Source organism: Erpetoichthys calabaricus, chromosome 8, assembly GCF_900747795.2.
Source record: "Erpetoichthys calabaricus chromosome 8, fErpCal1.3, whole genome shotgun sequence".
Taxonomy (NCBI): domain Eukaryota; kingdom Metazoa; phylum Chordata; class Cladistia; order Polypteriformes; family Polypteridae; genus Erpetoichthys; species Erpetoichthys calabaricus.
The window spans coordinates 82,883,244-82,904,708 of record NC_041401.2 but is presented as its reverse complement, the minus strand read 5'-3'; the positions used below and the strand labels follow the sequence as shown (position 1 = coordinate 82,904,708).

The 21,465-nt window shown below is 38.5% G+C and overlaps 1 protein-coding gene across 2 annotated transcripts; it reads left to right on the top strand.

The window, feature by feature from the left end:
• Positions 1–492: 492 nt before the first annotated feature.
• LOC127528952 (heat shock factor protein 5-like) lies at positions 493–21,137 on the top strand. Of its 2 annotated transcripts, XM_051930821.1 has the most exons (7): positions 493–891; positions 7,796–8,440; positions 13,449–13,781; positions 16,043–16,137; positions 16,518–16,862; positions 17,561–17,698; positions 19,957–21,137. In XM_051930821.1, the coding sequence occupies exons 1-7, from the start codon at positions 840–842 to the stop codon at positions 19,969–19,971; spliced, it is 1,623 nt and encodes a 540-aa protein (XP_051786781.1). In that variant the 5' UTR covers positions 493–839; the 3' UTR covers positions 19,972–21,137. The 2 variants fall into 2 exon arrangements, with proteins under 2 accessions (XP_051786781.1, XP_051786782.1); XM_051930822.1 differs by lacking the exon at positions 17,561–17,698.
• The last annotated feature ends 328 nt before the right edge of the window (positions 21,138–21,465 follow it).

The window sequence follows — 21,465 nt, the reverse complement described above, 5'->3', positions numbered from 1 at the left end:
TTCAACCAACGGGTTAGGCTAATTTGTGAGTTCAGTCCAGTATAGACAGCCCTAGGCAGGCACGATTTTTTTGTCAAACTTTGTAAACGTTTATATTTGCTTGTTACTGACCGCTGTAATGTTAAACCTGTGACTGGCTTGTAAAACTGCACTTTTCTGTGAGACCGATGTAGTGTTGGCCTGTAACGAACTGCCAACAGCGATCATGTTTATCCACCAAATTCATTGTCGTGTGGACACAAGTAAAATATGTAAACGATTAAAAAAATAATCCCGCAACCCGAGTGAAAGGTTTGGCTAGTTTTCCCGCAACCCGAGTGAAAGGCTTGGCGAGTTTTTCCTTCAGCCCCACGCCACACTGTATGAGTGACTGCGAGATTCAGGCGAGTTTTGACTTTTATTTTTTAAAACTCGAGAATGCCCTACTCCTGTGCTAGCAGCATCGTCAGTCATTAATTCGAATTTGTAGCTTACAAAACAACTTGTGTTGAACTGAGTCTCGACCGTGACAGATCACCTTGGAACGGGTGGATGTCGCTTGAGCGATGTTGCGGAATGTCGCAAGTAAAAGGAGACTTACAAAGTGAATTGATCAGCTTTCGCTAGATATGGAAATCAGACACCTTTGCCACAGTTACACAGGAAAAGTTTGTTAACTTGTGTTGCGCTGACTTTAAGACGGGGCTACAATACAAAACTCTGGAAACTTGGCAACCGATTACGTCAGTTCCTCGATGGCTTCACGTTTTTAATTGTGTGATATAGCGGGACACCTACATTCATAGGCTGGATTGCTCACCGGTCACATCTCTTTCACTGGGTCGTCCTGTATCAATGCAATGAAGAGTCTGCACAGTTACAAGCCCGTTTTCAACCCGCGTCAGTCTGGTGGTAAGTTTTGGGTGCAACTGCAAAGCGCATCTACCCGAAATGGATCTACCTGACAACGAATATTCATTTCTTCTATGTATTTGATTTTTAATTCTTTGGTGAATACACGAGTTTCGTGCCCAGAGTTCAAGTACGAATAGTGGTGCTTATGTCAGAATATATCTTCTAGTTGTTGATGAAAGAAAGAACTCTATATACTAACAAAATCATAGTTACTTTTGGGTTAAGTTTCGTTAGATAATCTAGGAGTTTTGGATAATTACGTACGTTGAAATCTGAATAGGCTCCTTTAAACCTTTTTATTTTTTTAAACTCTCGTTTGTAACACGTTGTTTTCTGTCAGGCCTTAATTCAGAAGATCTTTTAGACCATTCCTAGGAAATTGCAAAAAAAGTGGTGTACGTTTTTTAATTGGCTGTGCGGAGGTCTGGAAGCGTTTACCATCGTTTACTCTGAAATAATCTTGCGCACATTGCTAACAGATATTCTTTCCAAATACTTTGGTGTGAAATAAAGAATAGTTAATAACAGAGGCCTAATACTCATATCCCTGCCTGGTAACATCACCTGCGTAGAGGAGCACGGCCCTTTCGAATGATGCAACTCGTAATAGTCCGTTCATGTAGGGTCATAGATATAAACGCGTAACTGCGAAACATAAAGAACTAAACACATTGTAAATCCTGGAAATTACGGAAATATTTGGAAATAATTGTTTTCTTTTGATTTTTCTTGGCAGGTGTTTTTTTGAAAATATTATTTTCTGTATGCCTCATGTTTTACAATATTTAAGTAGTTTTCATTATTTATGTTAGTAACATGTACAACAGAAAAAGAATGGTTCTCTATTAAACAAATACTGCTGTACATGCATTGAGGAAATGAAAAGCCACCTCAGTTCCTGTCAAGCTGAATAATGGTCTGTTCTGTCACTATGTGCACATCATTTATGGATGCAACCACGTATGCAGGCCATTTTACACTGCTGCAGCCTATCTGAATAGTGTTAGTTTATGTTTAATTTATACAGTATATTACTAGCCATGGTATCTGTTGAAATTAAAATAGGCAATAGTATACTGTAGTTGTAAAATATTTGCTGTCTCGTGCTATACATGTGCCTTCAGCATATTTTCTCGGTATCTGGGTGTGTCTGAACCTGTCTTGACCTCCACTCCCAGTCTTGAGTGTGTTTCCATTAAATATGCTTGTCAGACTCTTTCGTTATTTCTGTGGCACCTTTCTTGCCTCCTGTCCAGTTTTATACTACCCTATGCCTCCTATGTCCTTGATCCTCCTCGTATGTCTCACACACGCACATCTTTCAATCATGTTACCGAAGCAAAAGTGACTAATCCGACTGCTCTGAGGGACTGGACACATACACAGATCTTAGTGATTTATTATATGGTAGAAGATATATAAACCTGGCAATTTGTGTCTGACATTTTTATGACAAATGCACACTTCCAAATACATGAGGGACGTGCATCTTTTAGCAGAGCAGCAGCAGAAAATGTCACTGCAGCTCTTTACCAGCAGTTGTAGACCAATAGTTTCTGGACTGTTTGTTATTTGGTGCATTTTATTACGTAACAATGTTGTATTGATTACAGTTTTGAATATTTTGATATTTTCTTTTGACTTTTGATGGTATTTTTTTTGTTGGTAATATAAACTATTGAACCATAAGTCTTGGTTTGTGTTTGCCTATCATTTTGGAATATTGATATTAGTTTTCATTATTTATGCTAGTATTTCTAAAAATGATATAGTGCTGTCAAAGGGCTTTTAAAAAGCATAACTAAACTAGTAGAAATTATGTCTTTTGAAAGTATTTATTTGAAATTATAATGCACTAACAGCACACTAATAAATTATGTCACAACTACAGTATATACTTAAAAAATCAAAATATGTTAAAACTTGAGTAAAACAGATCTCAGTGATTTAACATACATAATTCAACATAAGCGTCGGTACTGAGAAAGTTAATATAATTCCATCAAGCCTTGAAGCTTACTATGATTCGGTGCCTATGCTAGGCCTTACTTCAGTGATTTCAGTTGCTGTCCGTTTGGAGAGGTTTTGTAAATTGAGTTTCATTTTTAGATGTTTTCCCTTAATGGCAGTGTGCTGCATTTGCCAGACTCGTCAATATACAGGCTGGGACATAAAGATTTCCCACATTTTGAAGGGGTATAAAAAATAAAAGAAGCTATCTAAATAAAATTTGTATATATTTCTGAAAAGTACATAAAAACAATTTTGTTTTAATGGGTTTTAAAAATTATATCAAACAAATGGCGGCTGTCGTTGGCAATACATTGCTGAAGATGTTCCCAGAAGTTCTCCATCACTCTCTGGGTCATCTCAGGCAGAATGTCTTTGATTTCTTGTCTGATCCTTTCCTTCAAATCCTCAAGAGATCGGGGATGATGTTTGAAAACCTTTTCTTTTAGGTATCCCCAAAGGAAAATGTCACATGGGCTTAAATCTCCCACGTCTCCACTTAAAGAGATCAAATGCCCAGGGAACATTTCCCTCAACACTCCCGAGCGAATGTCGTGCTGTGTGAGCTGTGTCCCCGTCCTGTTGAAACCACACATGTTCTGTACTAGGCCTGCCAGGTGATTTTCTTTTCAGTGTGGACTCAGTTGCCCGAAGGTTAGAAATCCATATCAAAATCATTTTCCAATCTTGTACAGATGCATTTCGACCGAACACGAAGCATGTACGGAACGCTCCCTGCGTCTCAATCACAAAACGGTTATTCTCATGGTATGCTTGAACAACAAAGCCCTGATTTTCACCAGTCCAACTCATGATGGGTACTGAAAATGGTAGAGCCTTACCTACCGAATGAGACCTACCCCACCTCTCAACCCCCACTACTGCACACACAGTTCTCCCTCGAAATGTGGGAGATCTTAATGCCCCACCCTGTGTATAGATGGATGGTTTTTACTTTGGACAAATCTTATTTTAACCTACGGGTATAATCATTAGTTCTATTGGAAAATAAAATTGATATTTACAGCGTTCGCCTCATACAGCTGTTTTCGTGAACTAATTGTAAATACACTACAATGTCTAATTTTAACATAACTACTACAATATATAGACAGTATATGTTGTGAGGTTTTGTAAATCATAATATCCAAATAACCTAAAAATCCACTCTATTATTTTAGAAAAGCTTTCCCTTTATTTTTAACCAAATTGATCATATTGTATTTACAGAGGCTACTATTTTGATTGTAATAGTAATAGTAAGAAGAATGTACTATTAGCTTAGTGACTGTTTACTTCTAGCATATATTGTATGTCCCTAAAGTGTTTTATTTTTAGTCCCTTCATTGGAATTGGCACACTTCAAGATAAATACCAGAGGGGTTCCCCAGCCAGTAAGTGAACTAGGTTCTATGGATAATGAGGTGAAAGATGCCCCAATGTGTTATGCCCTTGATTTAATCAATTAATCTTTACTTAACAATGTAAATTAGTTTGAAATGAATTTGTGCCTTTAAATTGAGGACCCTCTAATACATATTCAATTCACGTTGCTCAATCCAATTTTGTGACGATTTCACAGTTCATTGCAGTACTCTGGTTTTCCAGGAGTGTTTATTTAACAATATTTTATCAAGAAATATGTGTGTTTTGACCATTTTGTGCATATCCATATTACTAACCGAGAATGGTAAACCGGATGGCATGGACGCAGGTACACGGCGATGGGACCATGAGACGTACTGCGCAGGCGCGTACAGCGCACATCTCATAAACCGCAAGCGAAGTCATATCCACCACGCACGAAGGAGTCACGGCCCAAAAACGAAAGAGCTCAACTGACGTGAATGAGAAATGAAGCAACAACATGCCCATAGCTAACGACTACTGACACAGCCACACAAAAAAGAGGATTCTGCGCTGCAGCCCGGATTCAAACGGAAGAGGCTACGGAGGCCCCACAGGTCCACAAAGAGGGTACAGAAGGCGCGGGAAAGTACGAATGGCAAAATCGATATTACTAACCGAGAATGGTAAACCGGATGGCATTGACGCAGGTACACGGCGATGGGACCATGAGACGTACTGCGCAGGCGCGTACAGCGCATGTCTCATAAACCGCAAGCGTAGTCGTATCCACCGCGCACGAAGGAGTCACGGCCCAAAAACAAAAGAGCTCCACTGACGTGAATGAGAAATGAAGCAACAACTCGCCCATAGCTAACGACTACCGACACAGCCACACAAAAAAGAGGATTCTGCCCTGCAGCCCGGATTCAAACGGAAGAGGCTATGGAGGCCCCACAGGTCCACAAAGATGGTACGGAAGGCGCGGGAAAGTACGAAAGGCAAAGGCGCCTACACAGCATAGTGAAACCCGACATAGTACGGAAGGCGCAGGTGTCACCGCCATATTGTGAGTGGCACTACTGCGGAGTGAAGGCGCAGGCGTCACCACCATATTGTGAGTGGCACTACTGCGGAGTGAAGTTAGGAATAATGTGCTGCTTGGGATTGTACAAACCGCTGAACGCTTTACACCAAATTCAAACACAATAGAGCTCAACGATACAAACACGAGCCCACCTGGATAAGATCAATGAACGCAGGCGCCTACAACGCGCGTCTGAAACTGCAGAAGCACAGCAGGCACGGGTTCAAAATGAACGAGCTCGACTGACGGATATACAAACACGAGCCCGCCTGGATAAAATCAATGAACGCAGGTGCCTACAACGCGCGTCTGAAATGCCGCGGGCAAAGTGGGCACGGCTCCAAAACGAACAAGCTCGACTAATGTATTTCAGGATGCCCAACGCCGGGGGTAGGTGAGCGAAGCGAGCAGGGGGTGGAGCCCCCTTGTGGCTGGATAACTAACATGTGGATCATGTGACATGAGTAACTCGAGATTTTTTTTCATGAACATTTTAATATTGTTTGCTTTTCTTGATTTTTGGCCTTCTTCAAAGTCAATTGTGTGAGAAAGTTGTTATCCCTGTTTTCCATAAAAATTTGAGATTAAATTTGTTTTCTCTGTGATGACTACAAAGAACAAGAGGTAATTAAAAGATGCATATTGATAATTGGGAGTTGTATTCCTTTAGTAGGGTAGATTGACCATGATTACTTAATTTCTATTGAAAAAAATAACATTTTTAATGCACAGATTGTCTAACTTGACAAACTTACACGTTCCCAATATAGCATTAATATTTATGATTTTGAGGGTTCAAAAGGGTTACTTGTTTTAATTATCCCTTAAGATACTAAGAGGAATTTGACCATTTTCAATCTCTGTTTGTGGGTCAGGATGTGATACTGTTGAGATAATGACTAAAATTGAATTAACTTGATTCAAATTAAACCTGCCACTGTTATAACCATTGTAAAATGCTATAAAATTTACGTATTTAAAGCAAAACCACTCAAGAAAAAAGAGCTGTGTATTCATAAGTACATATAACAATCCAACACAGAAATTTTGTTCCATTTTACTTATCATTTTATCGCCCTGAAACTTGAAATAAGTTTCAAAATTTGCCTCTTTTCATGATTATGAGTGTTGGCAGCCTGAACCAATGCAACTCTCAGCTGCCAATAAGTGTCAGGCAGTGGTCAGCCCAGTCCCAAATCCATGCACACTCACCCACCTCAATTTATAGTCACACTGTTGTTTATTTGGACTTGAGAGATCAGTGGAATCCCTAAGGCCAACCGATATATAAACATAGAAAATATGCAAGCAATGTGCTGAATATACCAAATAGGATCTGAAAAAGAGAGCAATCCCAGTAAGATAGCAACACCGATTAATAAACTAGTTTGAATATACATTATATGTATTAAAAGCAGCAAGTTCTCTGTGGATAATATACAAAAACTGCAGAGTGTCCTACAGAAGGATGAAAGAGCTGCAGTGTCTAAACGTTGAGAGCTGATTGATCATAATAACTATTTTAGCTCACAAAAAATGCTATCACATCAATTTGAAATTGCCAGGCTAAAATGACCATCCATTTTTTATTTTCTGGATGCTAAGTCAAAATCATAGCTCTAACAAATACTTTAAATGGTTCTGTTGAATTAATAAACTGTATGTAAAGAACATTAACTTTTGAGTTTTACTGGGCACAGTGAGGTAATAGCAAAGACTGTTCAAAGTCCTTGACTGAACATTTGTTATTCTGCAATGCAAGGTCTGCTGTTCTTTATAGTTTTTGTGTAGCTGAGTAATTGAGGTTTACAGACTTCTATTGTGAATGCACCTTCCTTTCTCTAATAGTAAAATGAATCAGGAAAAAGGAAGTTATTAGTTTATGTGGAATGAATTTGTTTTCTAGGCTAAAGATGGTCTACAGTATATTGAGAATGTGACATACAGGAAGCTAAATGTAATCTAATCATAAAAGCATTGTGATGCAGTGTGGAGGATGATAGTTTGTAATTAGTAATTTACTCCACCAAAAGCCTCACTTTTCTTAAAGTACATAGTTATTTTAATAAATAAAGGTAGGAAAATATTTTTCTTACCATTAATTTAATAGTTTGCAGACACCAACTAAGATTCGACTGTGACTTTGTCATCCTTTGAACAGCATGGAGAGGTCATGATTGGTACTGCTGTCCTACAGATAATATTAGTGGAGTGTTTCTGGAGAGTCTTGAGCTGTTTCAGGATACGTTTTGACAGAATGTGTGTGTGCATGTGTGCGTGAGTGTACTGTGCAACGGACTGGAATTTTTTTTGAAGTACTGGGCTTTGCTTTGTGTCCTGTTCTTTCAGGTAGTCTTTAGTTACCTGCAACCTTGTAATGGAAACAATGTTCTTTATAATGAACATTTTTATTGTGTTTAATTTCTTATGAACAATGTTGAATTTTTTTCTCTACAGTGGTGATGCCAGTACCCATCAGCCACCCAGTGATAGGTGAAAACTTACTTTCCATACCTATCAGCCCTAATAACTTCCCAGCTAAACTATGGCGACTGGTGAATAATCCAGACATCCAGTCCATAAACTGGAATCCCAATGCTGAAGGGGTAGTCATTCATCAGAAGCTGTTTGAAAGTGAACTTTTATCACCAGTCAAGTTTTCAGTGGAATCCTCAGACGGGTTCAAGACCTCCAACTTTACCAGTTTTATTCGACAGATGAATCTTTATGGATTTCGAAAGCTTCCTATGAACTCTGGAAGTCTTTCTCAGAGTGGTAAATTTGGAAGAGACATCAAAGCAGTTAATGGATCTGCTTGCAAGGACTTGTATTCTATTGTAGATGAAGCAGTTCTTCATACAGCCAAGCATGATAATGCAGTGGGAAACCACAGAATTACAAATGGAGCATTTCATTATTACCTGCACCCAAACTTCAAGAAAGGACACCCGGAGTTATTAGTCAATGTGAAGAGACTGACTGGTGTTAACAAAGCCAAACTAAAAGCAGGAATTGAGGTAACATGTCGGCAACCCAGCCAGAAGCGGAAGTACCTTTCATATTCTTTTGAATTCTCAGAAAAAGAAAGACTAGAAAACCAAGGTAGAGTATTTTTGTTTGCTTGTTTAATTGTTGTTATTTTATTTTCACAATAACCATAGTGGTCGCTGATGTATAGAAAATGATTGACAATGATTATTGTTCTGGGATAGATTTGTTGGTAGCAGGGTGTTATTAAATAAACTGTCACAGTGCTGCACTTTCTATTCCCATTTAGCTGTTTCCCTGAAAGCAGGACTTGCCATGAGGATGAGAGGCATAACTTACTTCCATTACATCTGAGCTCCTGTTTATTTATGCAATTTAATATCTGATCAATTATACATTTAAAAAAAATCTTTTAATATGTAATTTCTAACAATTGCAGAGTGGTGGGTCTGAGGCTAGGGATCTACACTGCCGGTTTGAATCATGTAAACAGCAGAAGTGACTCAACTCCATTGGGCCCTTGAGCAAGGCCCTTAACCTGCAATTGCTTCTCCGTGGGTATGACATTACTCTGCATCCAACCCTACAAGCAGGTCCACCAAATTACAGGGAAAACTTGGGGGTTGGTGGCAGGATTGGCACTCCAGCCACTGTATAAAACCTCAAACTGTTCCATTGTGGTGCTGAGGTGTCATCCCCTGAACTCGGGTCCCAATCCAAGTGGATCATCGTGTGGTGTGTGCAGCAAAATGCTATCAGCGCGTGCTCCCAACCTCTCGGTATCAGATGCATTCCTTGTGCCTTCGCATGTCAACAAGATCACAGGAATCTTGTCTCTGCATTTTAGCAAACCAGTTACCGAAATGATATACCAGTTTGGCATGAAACTACAGGGGTATCATGTTCTTTATTATTTTGTGGTGTCTGTGTAATTGGCTAATTGATACACAGTGTAACCAGTAATTTTGTATTTGGAATACAGTCATAAAGTACAGTGAGCTAGTTGCTGAGGTACAGTCACACAAACAAAAAACTAATAACAATGAAATCAGTTCAAAGTTATAGCTTCTTTATGAGGACCATACTGACAAGACAGACTACTTTGGAACTCACTTTTTCTTTTCCTGTGTGCTACAATTTGCTCACCAGTGCCATCTGCTGGCACAGAGCAAGTGAAACATCCAAACAGGTTAAAAGCTTGACTAGCAGACAAAAATGACCAGAGCTTAACATTACTTACCCGGGAAAGCCATATGCTGCTTCTTTCTACTGTAATATAAAAGGGAATTTGTTGCACTTTTGCTAGTTGCTGTTAATTGAGACTGGAAATGCAGTGCAACACAAAATAAAATCAAAGAATGGCTGTTTGTCATGGCAGCTTTTCTTAATAATTTAAGCACTACGAACTGTCCACCTTGATTTAAGGGGATGAGTCAGACATGACAGTGTTTATCATTACAGCAATTCTGGAATCCAATCAGACCCCCCCCCCCCCAAAAAAAACTTATTAACTTATGAAGGCAGAAACATTGATAGAGAGAAGTGTAGATGACGGGTGGGACAGCCAATAGTTACAGGAGAGCCACCATTTGAAAAACACATAAACCTTTGCTTTCTTTCCTTAACCCATTGTGCAGATACCCAGACAATCCCAGGTACTTTAGATTGTTTAAAATAAAATGTACATGGAAACCTGCAGAATAAGCTACATGTTCTACAATAAAGCATCCATACACTTTTTAAAAATATTAAAACATTTTTTTTTGGTTGCCACCTTAATTGTAGCCTTCTCTTACATTAATTTTCTAATCAACATTAATTGTCATACGCTCTTACATGCTCAACAGCTGTAATGATAAATACAAATACATATTTGGTCATTAGGATTCTGTCCTTGACCTTGTATTCACACTTGGCATTTTTTTTAAAATGAGGGAACTTAAATAATGAATCTGCGCCTCCTACTTTGAGTAACAGCTTTGGTGTCTTTTAACCATTTTCCTCTTAAATCTTGCTAATGTTATAGATAGATAGATAGATAGATAGATAGATAGATAGATAGATAGATAGATAGATAGATAGATAGATAGATAGATAGATAGACTTTATTAATCCCAAGGGGAAATTCACATACTCCAGCAGCAGCATACTGATAAAGAAACAATATTAAATTAACTTTGTATAATGTTAACGTTTACCCCCACCCCCCTGGGTGGAATTGAAGAGTCGCATAGTGTGGGGGAGGAACGATCTCCTCAGTCTGTCGTTGAAGCTGCTCCTGTGTCTGGAGATGATACTGTTCAGTGGATGAAGTGGATTCTCCATGATTGACAGGAGCCTGCACAGTGCCCGTTGCTCTGCCACAGATGTCAAACTGTCCAGCTGCATGCCTACAATAGAGCCTGCCTTCCTCACCAGTTCGTCCAGGCGTGAGGCGTCCTTCTTCTTTATGCTGCCTCCCCAGCACACCACCATGTAGAAGAGGGCACTCGCCACAACCGTCTGATAGAACATCTGCAGCATCTTATTGCAGAAAAAATGCAAAAAAATGTTTTCATATTTTTAAAAAGAGTATGGATGCTTTATTGTAGAACATGTAGCTTATTCTGCAGGTTTCCATGTACATTTTATTTTAAACAAAGTACCTGGGATTGTCTGGGTATCTGCACAATTGGTTAAGGAAAGAAAGCAAAGGTTTATGTGTTTTTCTATAAATTCTATAAATGTAAATAGAGGAGGGCGGCACGGTGGCGCAGTTGTAGTGCTGCTGCCTTGCAGTATGGAGACCTGGGTTTGCTTCCCAGGTCCTCCCTGCGTCGAGTTTGCATGTTCTCCCTGTGTCTGCATGGGTTTCCTCCGGGTGCTCCAGTTTCCTCCCACAGTCCAAAGACATGCAGGTTAGGTGCATTGGCGATCCTAAATTGTCCCTAGTGTGTGCTTGGTGTGTGGGTGTATGAGTGTGTGTGTCCTGCGGTGGGCTGGCGCCCTGCCCAGGATTTGTTCCTGCCTTGTGCCCTGTGTTGGCTGGGATTGGCTCCAGCAGACCCCCGTAACCCTTTAGAATGCATTTATTTTGAAATTCCACAATTTTATGCCAAACTGTTCTTCCATGGTTAAACTTTGAAATTGCTCATGTTTATTACATCCTGTATTAGTATTTCCAGATAAGGCTTTGAGCTGTGGGCTTGAGGTTTCACTGCTTCATACTTCAAGGACCACAGTTAAACTTGTAGCACTCAGTGAATGCATTGACAACACTCTGAAACTGGCCTGCTTTCTGCACAGAAGGGTGCCGTGTGGTGGATTGGTGCTACACTGTTGGGTTCACGCTTTGTGAATACAGTTGCCAGTATATACACAGTAAATGTTTATTATCTGTGTGCTGGAAAAACATGTTTTGGATATTGGATGCATCCAAAGCATATCTTCATCCAAGTCATAACAGGATTTAAAAGAGGGTACTCCAATTAGAAACAGAATAAAATTTTGGGATTCATCCAGTTATTTTATTGATTGTGTAATGAATTTAATGAATCTCGTAAATTCCATCATTAGTTAACATTCCCAGCTGAAGACTTTACACCAATCACAGACCTGCCAAATATTACAAAGCCTTGTTGAGCATGCAGAGTTTGAGCAATAAACAGCAGTAAAAAAATTAACCTCTCCTGTGTGGTTGAATAATTACACACTTAAATAAATAAAACACCATAATCCGACAATTAACCCACCACTGTACTACTTGTGTTGCTCATTTTAGATGGAAAGTGTTGCAGGAGGGCAAAAATAAAAGATTATATCAGGAAAGCATCAAAAAATTAATAATGAATTGGGGTAAACCAAAATAAGTACAGAGGGAGGTTTCAGCCTGTCACCTTTAAAATCCAAAACTCTGGTAATGAGAGCAATTTGTCAGCTAAGATGAACAAGTGAAACAAAACATTCTCCATGAATGAGGGTGCTACACTGGTTAGGCTGTGTCAGTCAAACAGTGTAAGAGTTTGCTGCAGTATGGGCCCAACTAGTGTAGAAGACCAGGCCCCGGACACAGACAGACACCGTATGTCTTAAACACAGACGTTTATTTTCTCTTCAGCCGTGGGGCATGCCTTCCCCGTGTCCCACAGGCCCAACACAGTCCCACAAAAGCACAATTCCCACACCAACACAATCTTCTCTCCTTTACCACCACTCCTCCTCAAGCTTAGTCCTCCTCCTCCCAACCCTGGCTCCTCGAGTGGTGGTGGCTGGCCTTTTTTATAGCCCACCCGGAAGCGTTCCAGGTGCTTGATCACCTGGCCCTAATTGCACTTCCAGGTGGGGCTGAAGATTCGTCCAGCCGGGCTGCTGCATCCAGACAGCCCCCCCTAGCAGCCACCCCGGGCCCCAACCAAGCTGTGGAGGACTCCATCTCCCATGGAGCCCTGCGGGAGGTTGGGGAACCACCGTTGGCCAGGGAGGCTGCCACCAAGCATCCCGGGGGAGGTATTGGATTGCCCATGGTTGCTCCCCCGGAACATAAGTAGCAGGGGCATCCCGGCCGGGCATGGGACCCGACCGTTCATCACACTAGCTACATAAAAGTTGGACTCTGAGACCCAGTCATTATTGAACTTTGCACATTCACATCACTCAAGTTATTTGAATGAATAGCCCAGATGATTTACCTTTAATTGAATTTTATTTAGGTCCATCTTTACTTAATAGGTATTTTACTAGTGAAGTATTGTAACAAACCACAGAGTGCATTAGACAGAGGAATGGAATAGTAGCTCTAAAAAAATTCACATGCTAACACCAAAATTAGTCTGTTGTCATTAATGCTAAACCTGAAATATACAAAATTGGTATTTCTGTTAGCTGTGCTCATTTGTGCCTGAAGCTGTTGCATGTAAATTCTTTATTTAGCTTTACTTGATGTGTTTTTTTCTTTGCAGAATGTCTTCTTTTAACTTGTCTTTAAAGACAAGTGTTGTTATAATGTAATACTGATTAGATCATAATCCCCTCATCAACCATGTTTAAATAAACAACTGAAAATCAGAGTTTGTGAGTAGATAAAATATTGGTGAATGCAGCTGTGTCTTGATATAAAAAAATGATTTGTTTTCAATTTCTCCAGATCTTGAGCAGGTTCATCAACCTCTCCATCCATCTGAATCTCCAGCAAACCAAATCGGTTTACAATGCAAGAAAAATCTTGAGGAGGATCCAGTTTTACAGCCCATGTGGTCAAACAGTCCTGAGGCTTACATGAGAGAGAATGACAGATATTTCTCCAAGCATGGCACCCCAGTTTCTCATATGGAAAAATTCCTTCCACAAGCTTCAAACACCATGCAATTCATTTCCAGGCCACAACATGCACAGCTGGATTCTTCAAGAACCATGGACCAAAATTTCGACTGGTGTATAATTCCATCAGCCCAGCTGCATCCAGCATCTTGCTTAAAAGGTATTTCCTCATGTCTTATGTGTATCACAGTGTGATATTAGTTAAAAAATGGAAGAACAACAAATCACAGCACTATCCATTTAAAAGAGAAAGTAATGGAATTATCTCATAGTGGTGTGTGAGATGTTTAAAATTTAGTTTCATGCAGTACATTTTTTTGTTTGTTATTTAGTATAACACCACATTTAAAGACTTTTTTATTCTTTAAACTTATACAGTATATCCTTTATATCTACTTTTATATCAGCATTAAAATGTAACTTCTAATATTTTATCAAAAATGACCAGGTAGTTGTCTCATTATTTTAAATAATTTAAGCCAGGTGCATTGATATGACCTAATTGTGTTACTATGTTAATGTATGCTGTATTTTATTACTAAATCCGTGCAAACTGATGATTATTTTGTGGGATTTTATTGAGAGAATAAAGGAAAGGAATAATCCTGCTGATGGTAAGGAGGAAAATTTGGAAGACTCAGGTAGCTTAACAGGAGACTGCATGCTTACTAAGGCTGAGTTTATACTTCATGCGACGCGACATGTGTGCCTGTGGATGCTTCTGCTATACAAGCGTTGTACTGTTTATACTTGCGTGCCTACTTTACGCAAATCTGGAAGATTCCACCAGGCGGCAGTGTGAGATATCATCATGGTTAGAAAACGTTTGGCTTTGCTGTGTTGTGAATTACCCAAAACATCCTTTCCTTGCCACAATATCTCTGAAAAGGTGTTTAATGATTAAAACCATCAATCCAGGGATGCGCCCATTCCAGCAAGCATCGGGCATGATGCAGAAAACAAGCCCTGAATGGAGCCATCAGCTCACTGCAAGGTGAATACAAGCACACACACATACACACTAGCGTCATTTCAGCATCACCAAATCCCCAAACCCAGTGCACACTGTAGAAACCCACCAGGAAAACATGGAAACTTCAGGGAGGGAACACCAGGTACATGACTCCTACTGTGAGGCAGCAGCGCCACCACTGTGCCTCCCTACATGTGTAATTATTAACAATATTCATTATTTAAATTAACGATTTATCATCTGTAAAATGTAATACACATATTTTAATGCATTTCATCGTGAAAGTGATATCAAGTATAAATCTAAGGATTCTAAATATGCAGAGAGCTGGAATACCATAAATGTAATTGTTCTGTGTGTGGTGATAACTGCTGTCAGGTCAGGAAGAAGCCTCAGAAGCACATAGTGATTAACAACTGGGTCAGTTTTAGGATGACATTTACGACGGTCTACTTTAATGATAAAATAAACTACGAGATTAAAGTGAACATTTCAAGATTAAAACTGAAATTTCCACTTTAATCACAAAATAGATATTTTGACTGTGTCCCCAATTTTTTTTTTCTCTGTGGCTCAAATATGCTGCCATACATTGTGATGCTGTTGTGAAGGTGAAAAAAAAGATGGCACAGAAGATGTGAGAACTTTAAAATGTATTGTCTCACTACGTTGGGAAATAAGGGACACTTGAATATAAAAGCACCATAAATTCATTTGTATGTTGGCATTTTGCTTCTACCACATCGAACCATTCATCAAACATTGAAGTGCGCACCGTGATCCTGTAGGATGTGCAAAGCGGCTTGCTGTCACATTTAGATAGTAAACACACTCACACTGCACCCCCCTGAGTTTTTGCTGGTACTGCAACTCGTGCACATGTCGCATTAATTTCCGAGGACGTGCTCTGAGGACGCGTCAAATGAACGCTGGAAACATGTGGCAGCCATGATGCGTGGGCGTACGCGCTCTGAGCGTGAAGTATAAACTGGCCCCAAGACTGTAGCAGTAGTCAGATGCTGCAAGCAAGTGTGGTACTGCTGAACTATTTTGGTTATATTACACTTTATTATATTTTTGGAGTTTTTAAATGTATTGATTACTAAATAACATTTTTGCTTTCGACATTCTAAAAACTATATAACGTAATATTCTTATACCTGCATAATTCAAGGTAGGTTCTTGCAAGTGATGCTTTTGTGATGCTACAGCGTCCTACAACTCAATAACGGAAAAAATTGACATAGATAATGGATGGCTGTATAATAACGGAAAAAATTGACATAGATAATTGATGGCTATATATATATGTCATGGACATTTTTATTTGGAAAATTATTATTTTTATTAAAGCTAATATATATTAATATATGCTTTAAGCATTGCAACCTCTGAGGTCGCTTTCTGAAATATTTTGAAAAAAATAATCTTTTTTTTTTTTGTTGCAGAAATGTGTTATGGCTGCCCCCCTTCTTCTTTTAACTCAGTGTCAACAAACTTTGTTCAGCATTTTTACACCTTTCCCCACTACAACAGTTGTCAGGTTTGGTTTAATATAAAAAAACTTTTTTTTTTCCAGTTAAAAATTCAAATCTCAATCGATTTTTAAAAAAAAACAACTTTTTAAGTATTGCCGAGTATTTTATTTTGCTATTGGTATAATTATGTTATATTTGATTTCTGTTTTAAAAATCGAAGATAACTGTTCAGTCATTTTACATTGTTCGTATTACATTTGTTCTTCAAGTTTAATTGCTTAGGCAAATTTTATATTCTGAAAAGTAATTACAGTTTGTGTGATCTTCGCTGTGTATTGTAATTTTAATGAAGATCTTTGTGGGTGCTTAGTGGTTGCATACCATGATAAGATACTGTAGATTACTTTTCAAAATCTAACCTGCGTTGTTTCTTCCACAAATACAGATGCCATGTCCAGTGTGGGCACAGAAATCAGCCAATCCCAGGTGTCAGTGCACCAGCTCATGTCTGGTAAATGTGGACACCAACCTGTTTCACGGTCAGATGCAACCTGAATCTACTTCAAAGGAGCAGCCGCTTTCAAATGCTGGAAATTATATTCCCGATAATACACTTTCACAAATGATCCCTATACCACCAGTTACACCATCAACACTGAAAAACAGCCAAATGCCTACTGCACCCAAGAGCCAGACTGATGGAACAGCCTGTTCAGTTTCCATTTCTGATGCATCTGGCATTATGGTTTCTCCACTGCAAGAACAAAGCAGCCACTGTTCACAATCTTGGGTAAGCATATAATAATATTATGTTTGTGATTCATAAATGTAAGAAGTGGTATTCTGGTTATACATACTTTGCAGAATGTTAATCTCTGCTATTATTCATAGCCAATGTACCAATGTAAGAAAAGAAAATTATTTTTGTCCACAAGACATAGAAATACTTTTAAAAAGACTAATTGACAATATATGGGAAAAATTCAGAGGCTTATATCAGCTATTTCTTGTTAAACAGTTTGAACTTTAGTTCTTACTAAACAGATTGCCATCCATGCCCTGTGAGATTGCCATACATGCCCTGTGAGGCTGTAAGCTTTTTTTCATAAAAAGCAAAATCACAAAGTGCCCTTCACCAACCATATTCACAATGCAAACATGAATCAGCATTAACCCTGTGTGAGTGAGTGGGGGTACATACATGACTGTGTGCCCTATAAAGTATGAACGTATAAGCCCTCCATTTATCTTCAGTCCAGGACCTAAACTGGCTTCATCATAAGGTAAACATGAATGCATTCTTCACAAGGCACAGTCCTGTCACCTGGAATGGGGAAGGAAACCACACACAGACATGATAGGAAAGCACAGATTTCTCAAAGTCTGGGCCGTGATTTAACCCCAAAATTAAATTTGTGAGGCAGAAGCACTAATCACTACACCACCATCCTTTTCCAGATAATGATGTCACATTTTTAATTTATCCAGATTCCCAGACACTTTGAACAGAACAAGTGTGCACTGCCAAGTGAACAATCCCTGATATCCTTGAAAGATGGAAGCATGACATCTTACACTCACGGTGAAAATATAAATAGTATACTACAAAGTCAACCTCCCAGTACAGTAAGTACCACATATTAATGGATAACTAACTTGTAAAATGTAAGTAATATTTTAACAGTTGGCTATAATAATTTGAATTACCAATCTTTATACAGATGTAACAATTAGCATGATTTGTATAAACACACTGTTCATAAAATACTGTAGATTAATACATTTGACATGGTTAGAAAATTAAAGGGAGTAACTTATGATGGAGAGATTGTTTGAGAAGATGGAGCATTCATCCATCCATCCATTTTCCAACCCGCTCAATCCGAACACAGGGTTACGGGGGTCTGCTGGAGCCAATCCCAGCCAACACAGGGCACAAGGCAGGGAACCAATCCTGGGCAGGGTGCCAACCCACCGCAGTGGAGCATTCATAGCAATCAATTTTAAAACAGCAAGTAACGCTTTAGGCAGTAGTGGTGCCAAGACTGGGGGAAAACCTAAACAAGGAGGAATGAACTGCAGACCTTAGCAAATTGGGTGAAGTGATACGATAAGAAAGCTAGATGGACATAACAGGCATAAGCAAAGATGAAAAGTATTTTTTCAGAACCAACCAGCAATTGCATGATCATTTAGAAATTAAACGCTTAGACTAAAGAGGAAGAGAAATCTAATATATGAAATTTACATCACTTGTGTCGGAGGGCATATGAAGTAAAGACAGTTGAGGGGTAAGTGTAAAAATCGGGAGTGGTCTCCCCTAGACTTTCTTGTATACTCTAACTATTTGAGGAGTAAACCGCAAGACGGTGGTTATATTTTTATATTATGTACATTAAAGAACCAGCAAAAACAAATCAAATTAATAATATATTGAACAATTATAAAAGTAAAGTTAAATAAATCTGCAGCTGCGTGAATAAAAGGTAAAGTACCACTTCCGGTTAGTGGAAATAGCCCAAACGTTGATAGAAGTCTATGTTTGGTACCTAACACTTGTATGCAAAATTTGGTTGACCTAAGTGAAAGCGTGCTCAAGTTATCATGTTTACACACACACACACACAAACATAATTCCAAAATTGGTATTTTCGGAATCAGGGAGATCTTGAACGTTGAGATTCATCAAAATCTCGGCAATCAGGTTTTTAGACAATTACAATACTTTCCCTACACTTTGTATATGAGAAAGTAAAAAGGGAATGTCATTCATTTTCAAGGAGATGCTGATTCAGTATCAAAGAATAATGAGACTTTTAAATGACACACTAAGAAAAGCTGCTTGATCATTTCAAAACTAAACAGCATGCAAAGGACAAAGACGTACAATTTATAAAATAGCAATAGTGTAACTAACATCACAGAGTGTTACTGGGCCCGTTCCTTTGGGTTTTAGTTGTAGATGTGCCATTTCCTGCTGGTGTACTATTGCCACTTATTCCAGTTTAAAGTTAATCCTTTCTTCCTGACAGCAACTGCTGAAACAAACCTCACTGACGATGTATGAATCAGCAGTACTGCAGCCCTGCTTTGATGCTAAATGAGTTTAAATCTTAACAGCAAACAATAACAGTGCAAATGCTGCGCGCCATTCACCGTACCTGGTTCGCCTTCACCTAGGAGGTCTTTCCTCATTTATTTCATGTTTTTCTTCATTGTTTTGTAATGTGCTGAATGTGATGATGTCAGCGGCAGTCAGTCAGTGTTTTTTAAAGCTGCATTGCTTCATCTAAAAGTTGGAGCTTTCTCATCTTGATACATTTTACCTAAAATCAGTAAACTAATAACATTATGCATTAGTAAAATTAATTAGGTTTAAATTTTGGAGCATTTGCATAATTTACTTTTGGCATTACTAAAGGTGTGCTCCACTCTCTATGAATAAGATTATTATCCTAGAAAGGGCATTCGGCGTCATTCTCATAAATGAACTGGTGGCAGGTACTTGAAGAAGGGGGACCGCCACTGCACTTTTATGAAACATCATGATTATTTGGCAAATCTTATTGGGTTAGTTCTTTATGGAGCCTGACAGAGTTTACATTCTCACAACGAAAAGCTAATTTTGTTAATAAAAAAATAAAAAATGGACAAAAATATTAAAATCATGTTTAAATTCTGTGGTATGCTGGTCGCCCTGCCCGGGATTTGTTCCCTGCCTTGCGCCCTGTGTTGGCTGGGATTGGCTTCAGCAGACCCCCCCCCCGTGACCCTGTAGTTAGGATAATAGTGGGTTGGATGATGGATGGATGGATGGATGTTAGTTTAAATTATTCTTCTGTAAATCATTAAAAATGTTGATTTTATTTTTTTAATTTTTGTAGATCTCGTGCAATTAGCTGCTGTTGCCTGCGGTCAGGTTCCCTGTGACAGTAAAGTGTCATCGTGTTCCTGTCGTCCAGTCCGCCAATATGAAGCCTTCTAATGCAGTAAATAAACGATTGAGGCCTTATGTCGTTTTAATCATCAGAACTCCTGTCTGATAACTTGGGAACAATTCTGCCATTTCTGTTTTTTTAAAGGTTCCTTAATGAAGTTAACATTTTACATAAATTAATAGCACCTTCTAAAATGTAATATTCAAATCAGAAATAAATATATTGGGATCAAAGCCTGTGAAGTTTGTTCAAAATACTGGCTTTTTACTAACGGAGGAATTTATTTAGAGTGTTAATGTTGCAGTGATTCAAATGTGGTGTTCCACTGTTGACTTCCTATAAGAGTGTCTTCTTTGGTTTCTTTACGTTGAAAAGATCACACTTTACATGTTCACTGTCGCTAATGCAGTTTGGGATTGGCTCATGGAAATGTATATTTTCTATTTAAAACAAATCTACAGTAGTCAAGGTTGATATATTTATGCTGTTTTATACTTGTTGTTTAGAAAAAGGTGTATAACTAAAAGCTGGGTATTATTGTGTGCTAGTTTGATACTGGTTTTTCTTTTTCACATCTGTCTTACAGCAATTTCTTCATGTGAGAATTAAAGATAAACAAGTAGGCCTTGCCATGTGTACATTTCTGTGCCAGACAGGAGTAACTAAATTAATTATTCTTTAATGCTTGTTATTATCTATGAAATTATCTGTACTTGTCTGCTGAAGAGGCCCAATTTGTCAATGGGTAAATATATTCATAGCAGTTTAATGAAAATGTTTGTAAAATTAATTTGTATAAGCCACATAATACAGTTTGTTTTTAGGAAAATTAAGCTATAATAATCAAACTGTAAGAAAGGAGAAATATCTAATGTTACATTATTCTCTTAGTAGGCACAAATCAGCTGATATTTAACACTGCACTTTTGGTTAATTCTTGACACACAAAGTTTTGATGATGATGTAAGAAAGAAGTTGTTGAGGTTTAGAGTACTGCATACGTGTTCATTTGTTTCTTTTCAAATATAATATAAATATAGCCTGTCATAAATAGAACAATTGTTTCAAAGTCTAAATATGCCTTAATAAAACTGAATACCTGAAAATGAGCGATGCTGCTTCTTTGTTTTTCTCCTTTCCCTCGTGCTATCCCTCTAATCTTCTCTTTGTCACCATCTGTAGCTGAGCTGGTTAATTTGCCAATGTGCTGCAACAACAAACCTGTTAAATAACCCCCCGCTTTTAACTAAAAATTAGCCATCCGGTTTCTCTACTTTTTATCCAGGCAATAGATTGAAATACAGAGAATTTTTTATCCTTTTTTAACTGTGTCAATACAACCAGATAGCCTGCCCTGTACCTCAGGCATATGCATGAAATTACTTCTTTATATACAGTATATACATATAATGTATATATCTTCTTGTATAATATGCCTCCGTGGCTGTTCATTTG

Bases quoted from the DNA above. Each gene is read 5' to 3' on its own strand.
- LOC127528952 (XM_051930821.1), top strand. From the start codon at position 840: ATGAAGAGTCTGCACAGTTACAAGCCCGTTTTCAACCCGCGTCAGTCT. The intron at 13,782-16,042 runs GTATTTCCTCAT...TTTTTGTTGCAG, and splicing joins TCCAGCATCTTGCTTAAAAG to AAATGTGTTATGGCTGCCCC. The intron at 16,863-17,560 runs GTAAGCATATAA...TAATTTATCCAG, and splicing joins GCCACTGTTCACAATCTTGG to ATTCCCAGACACTTTGAACA.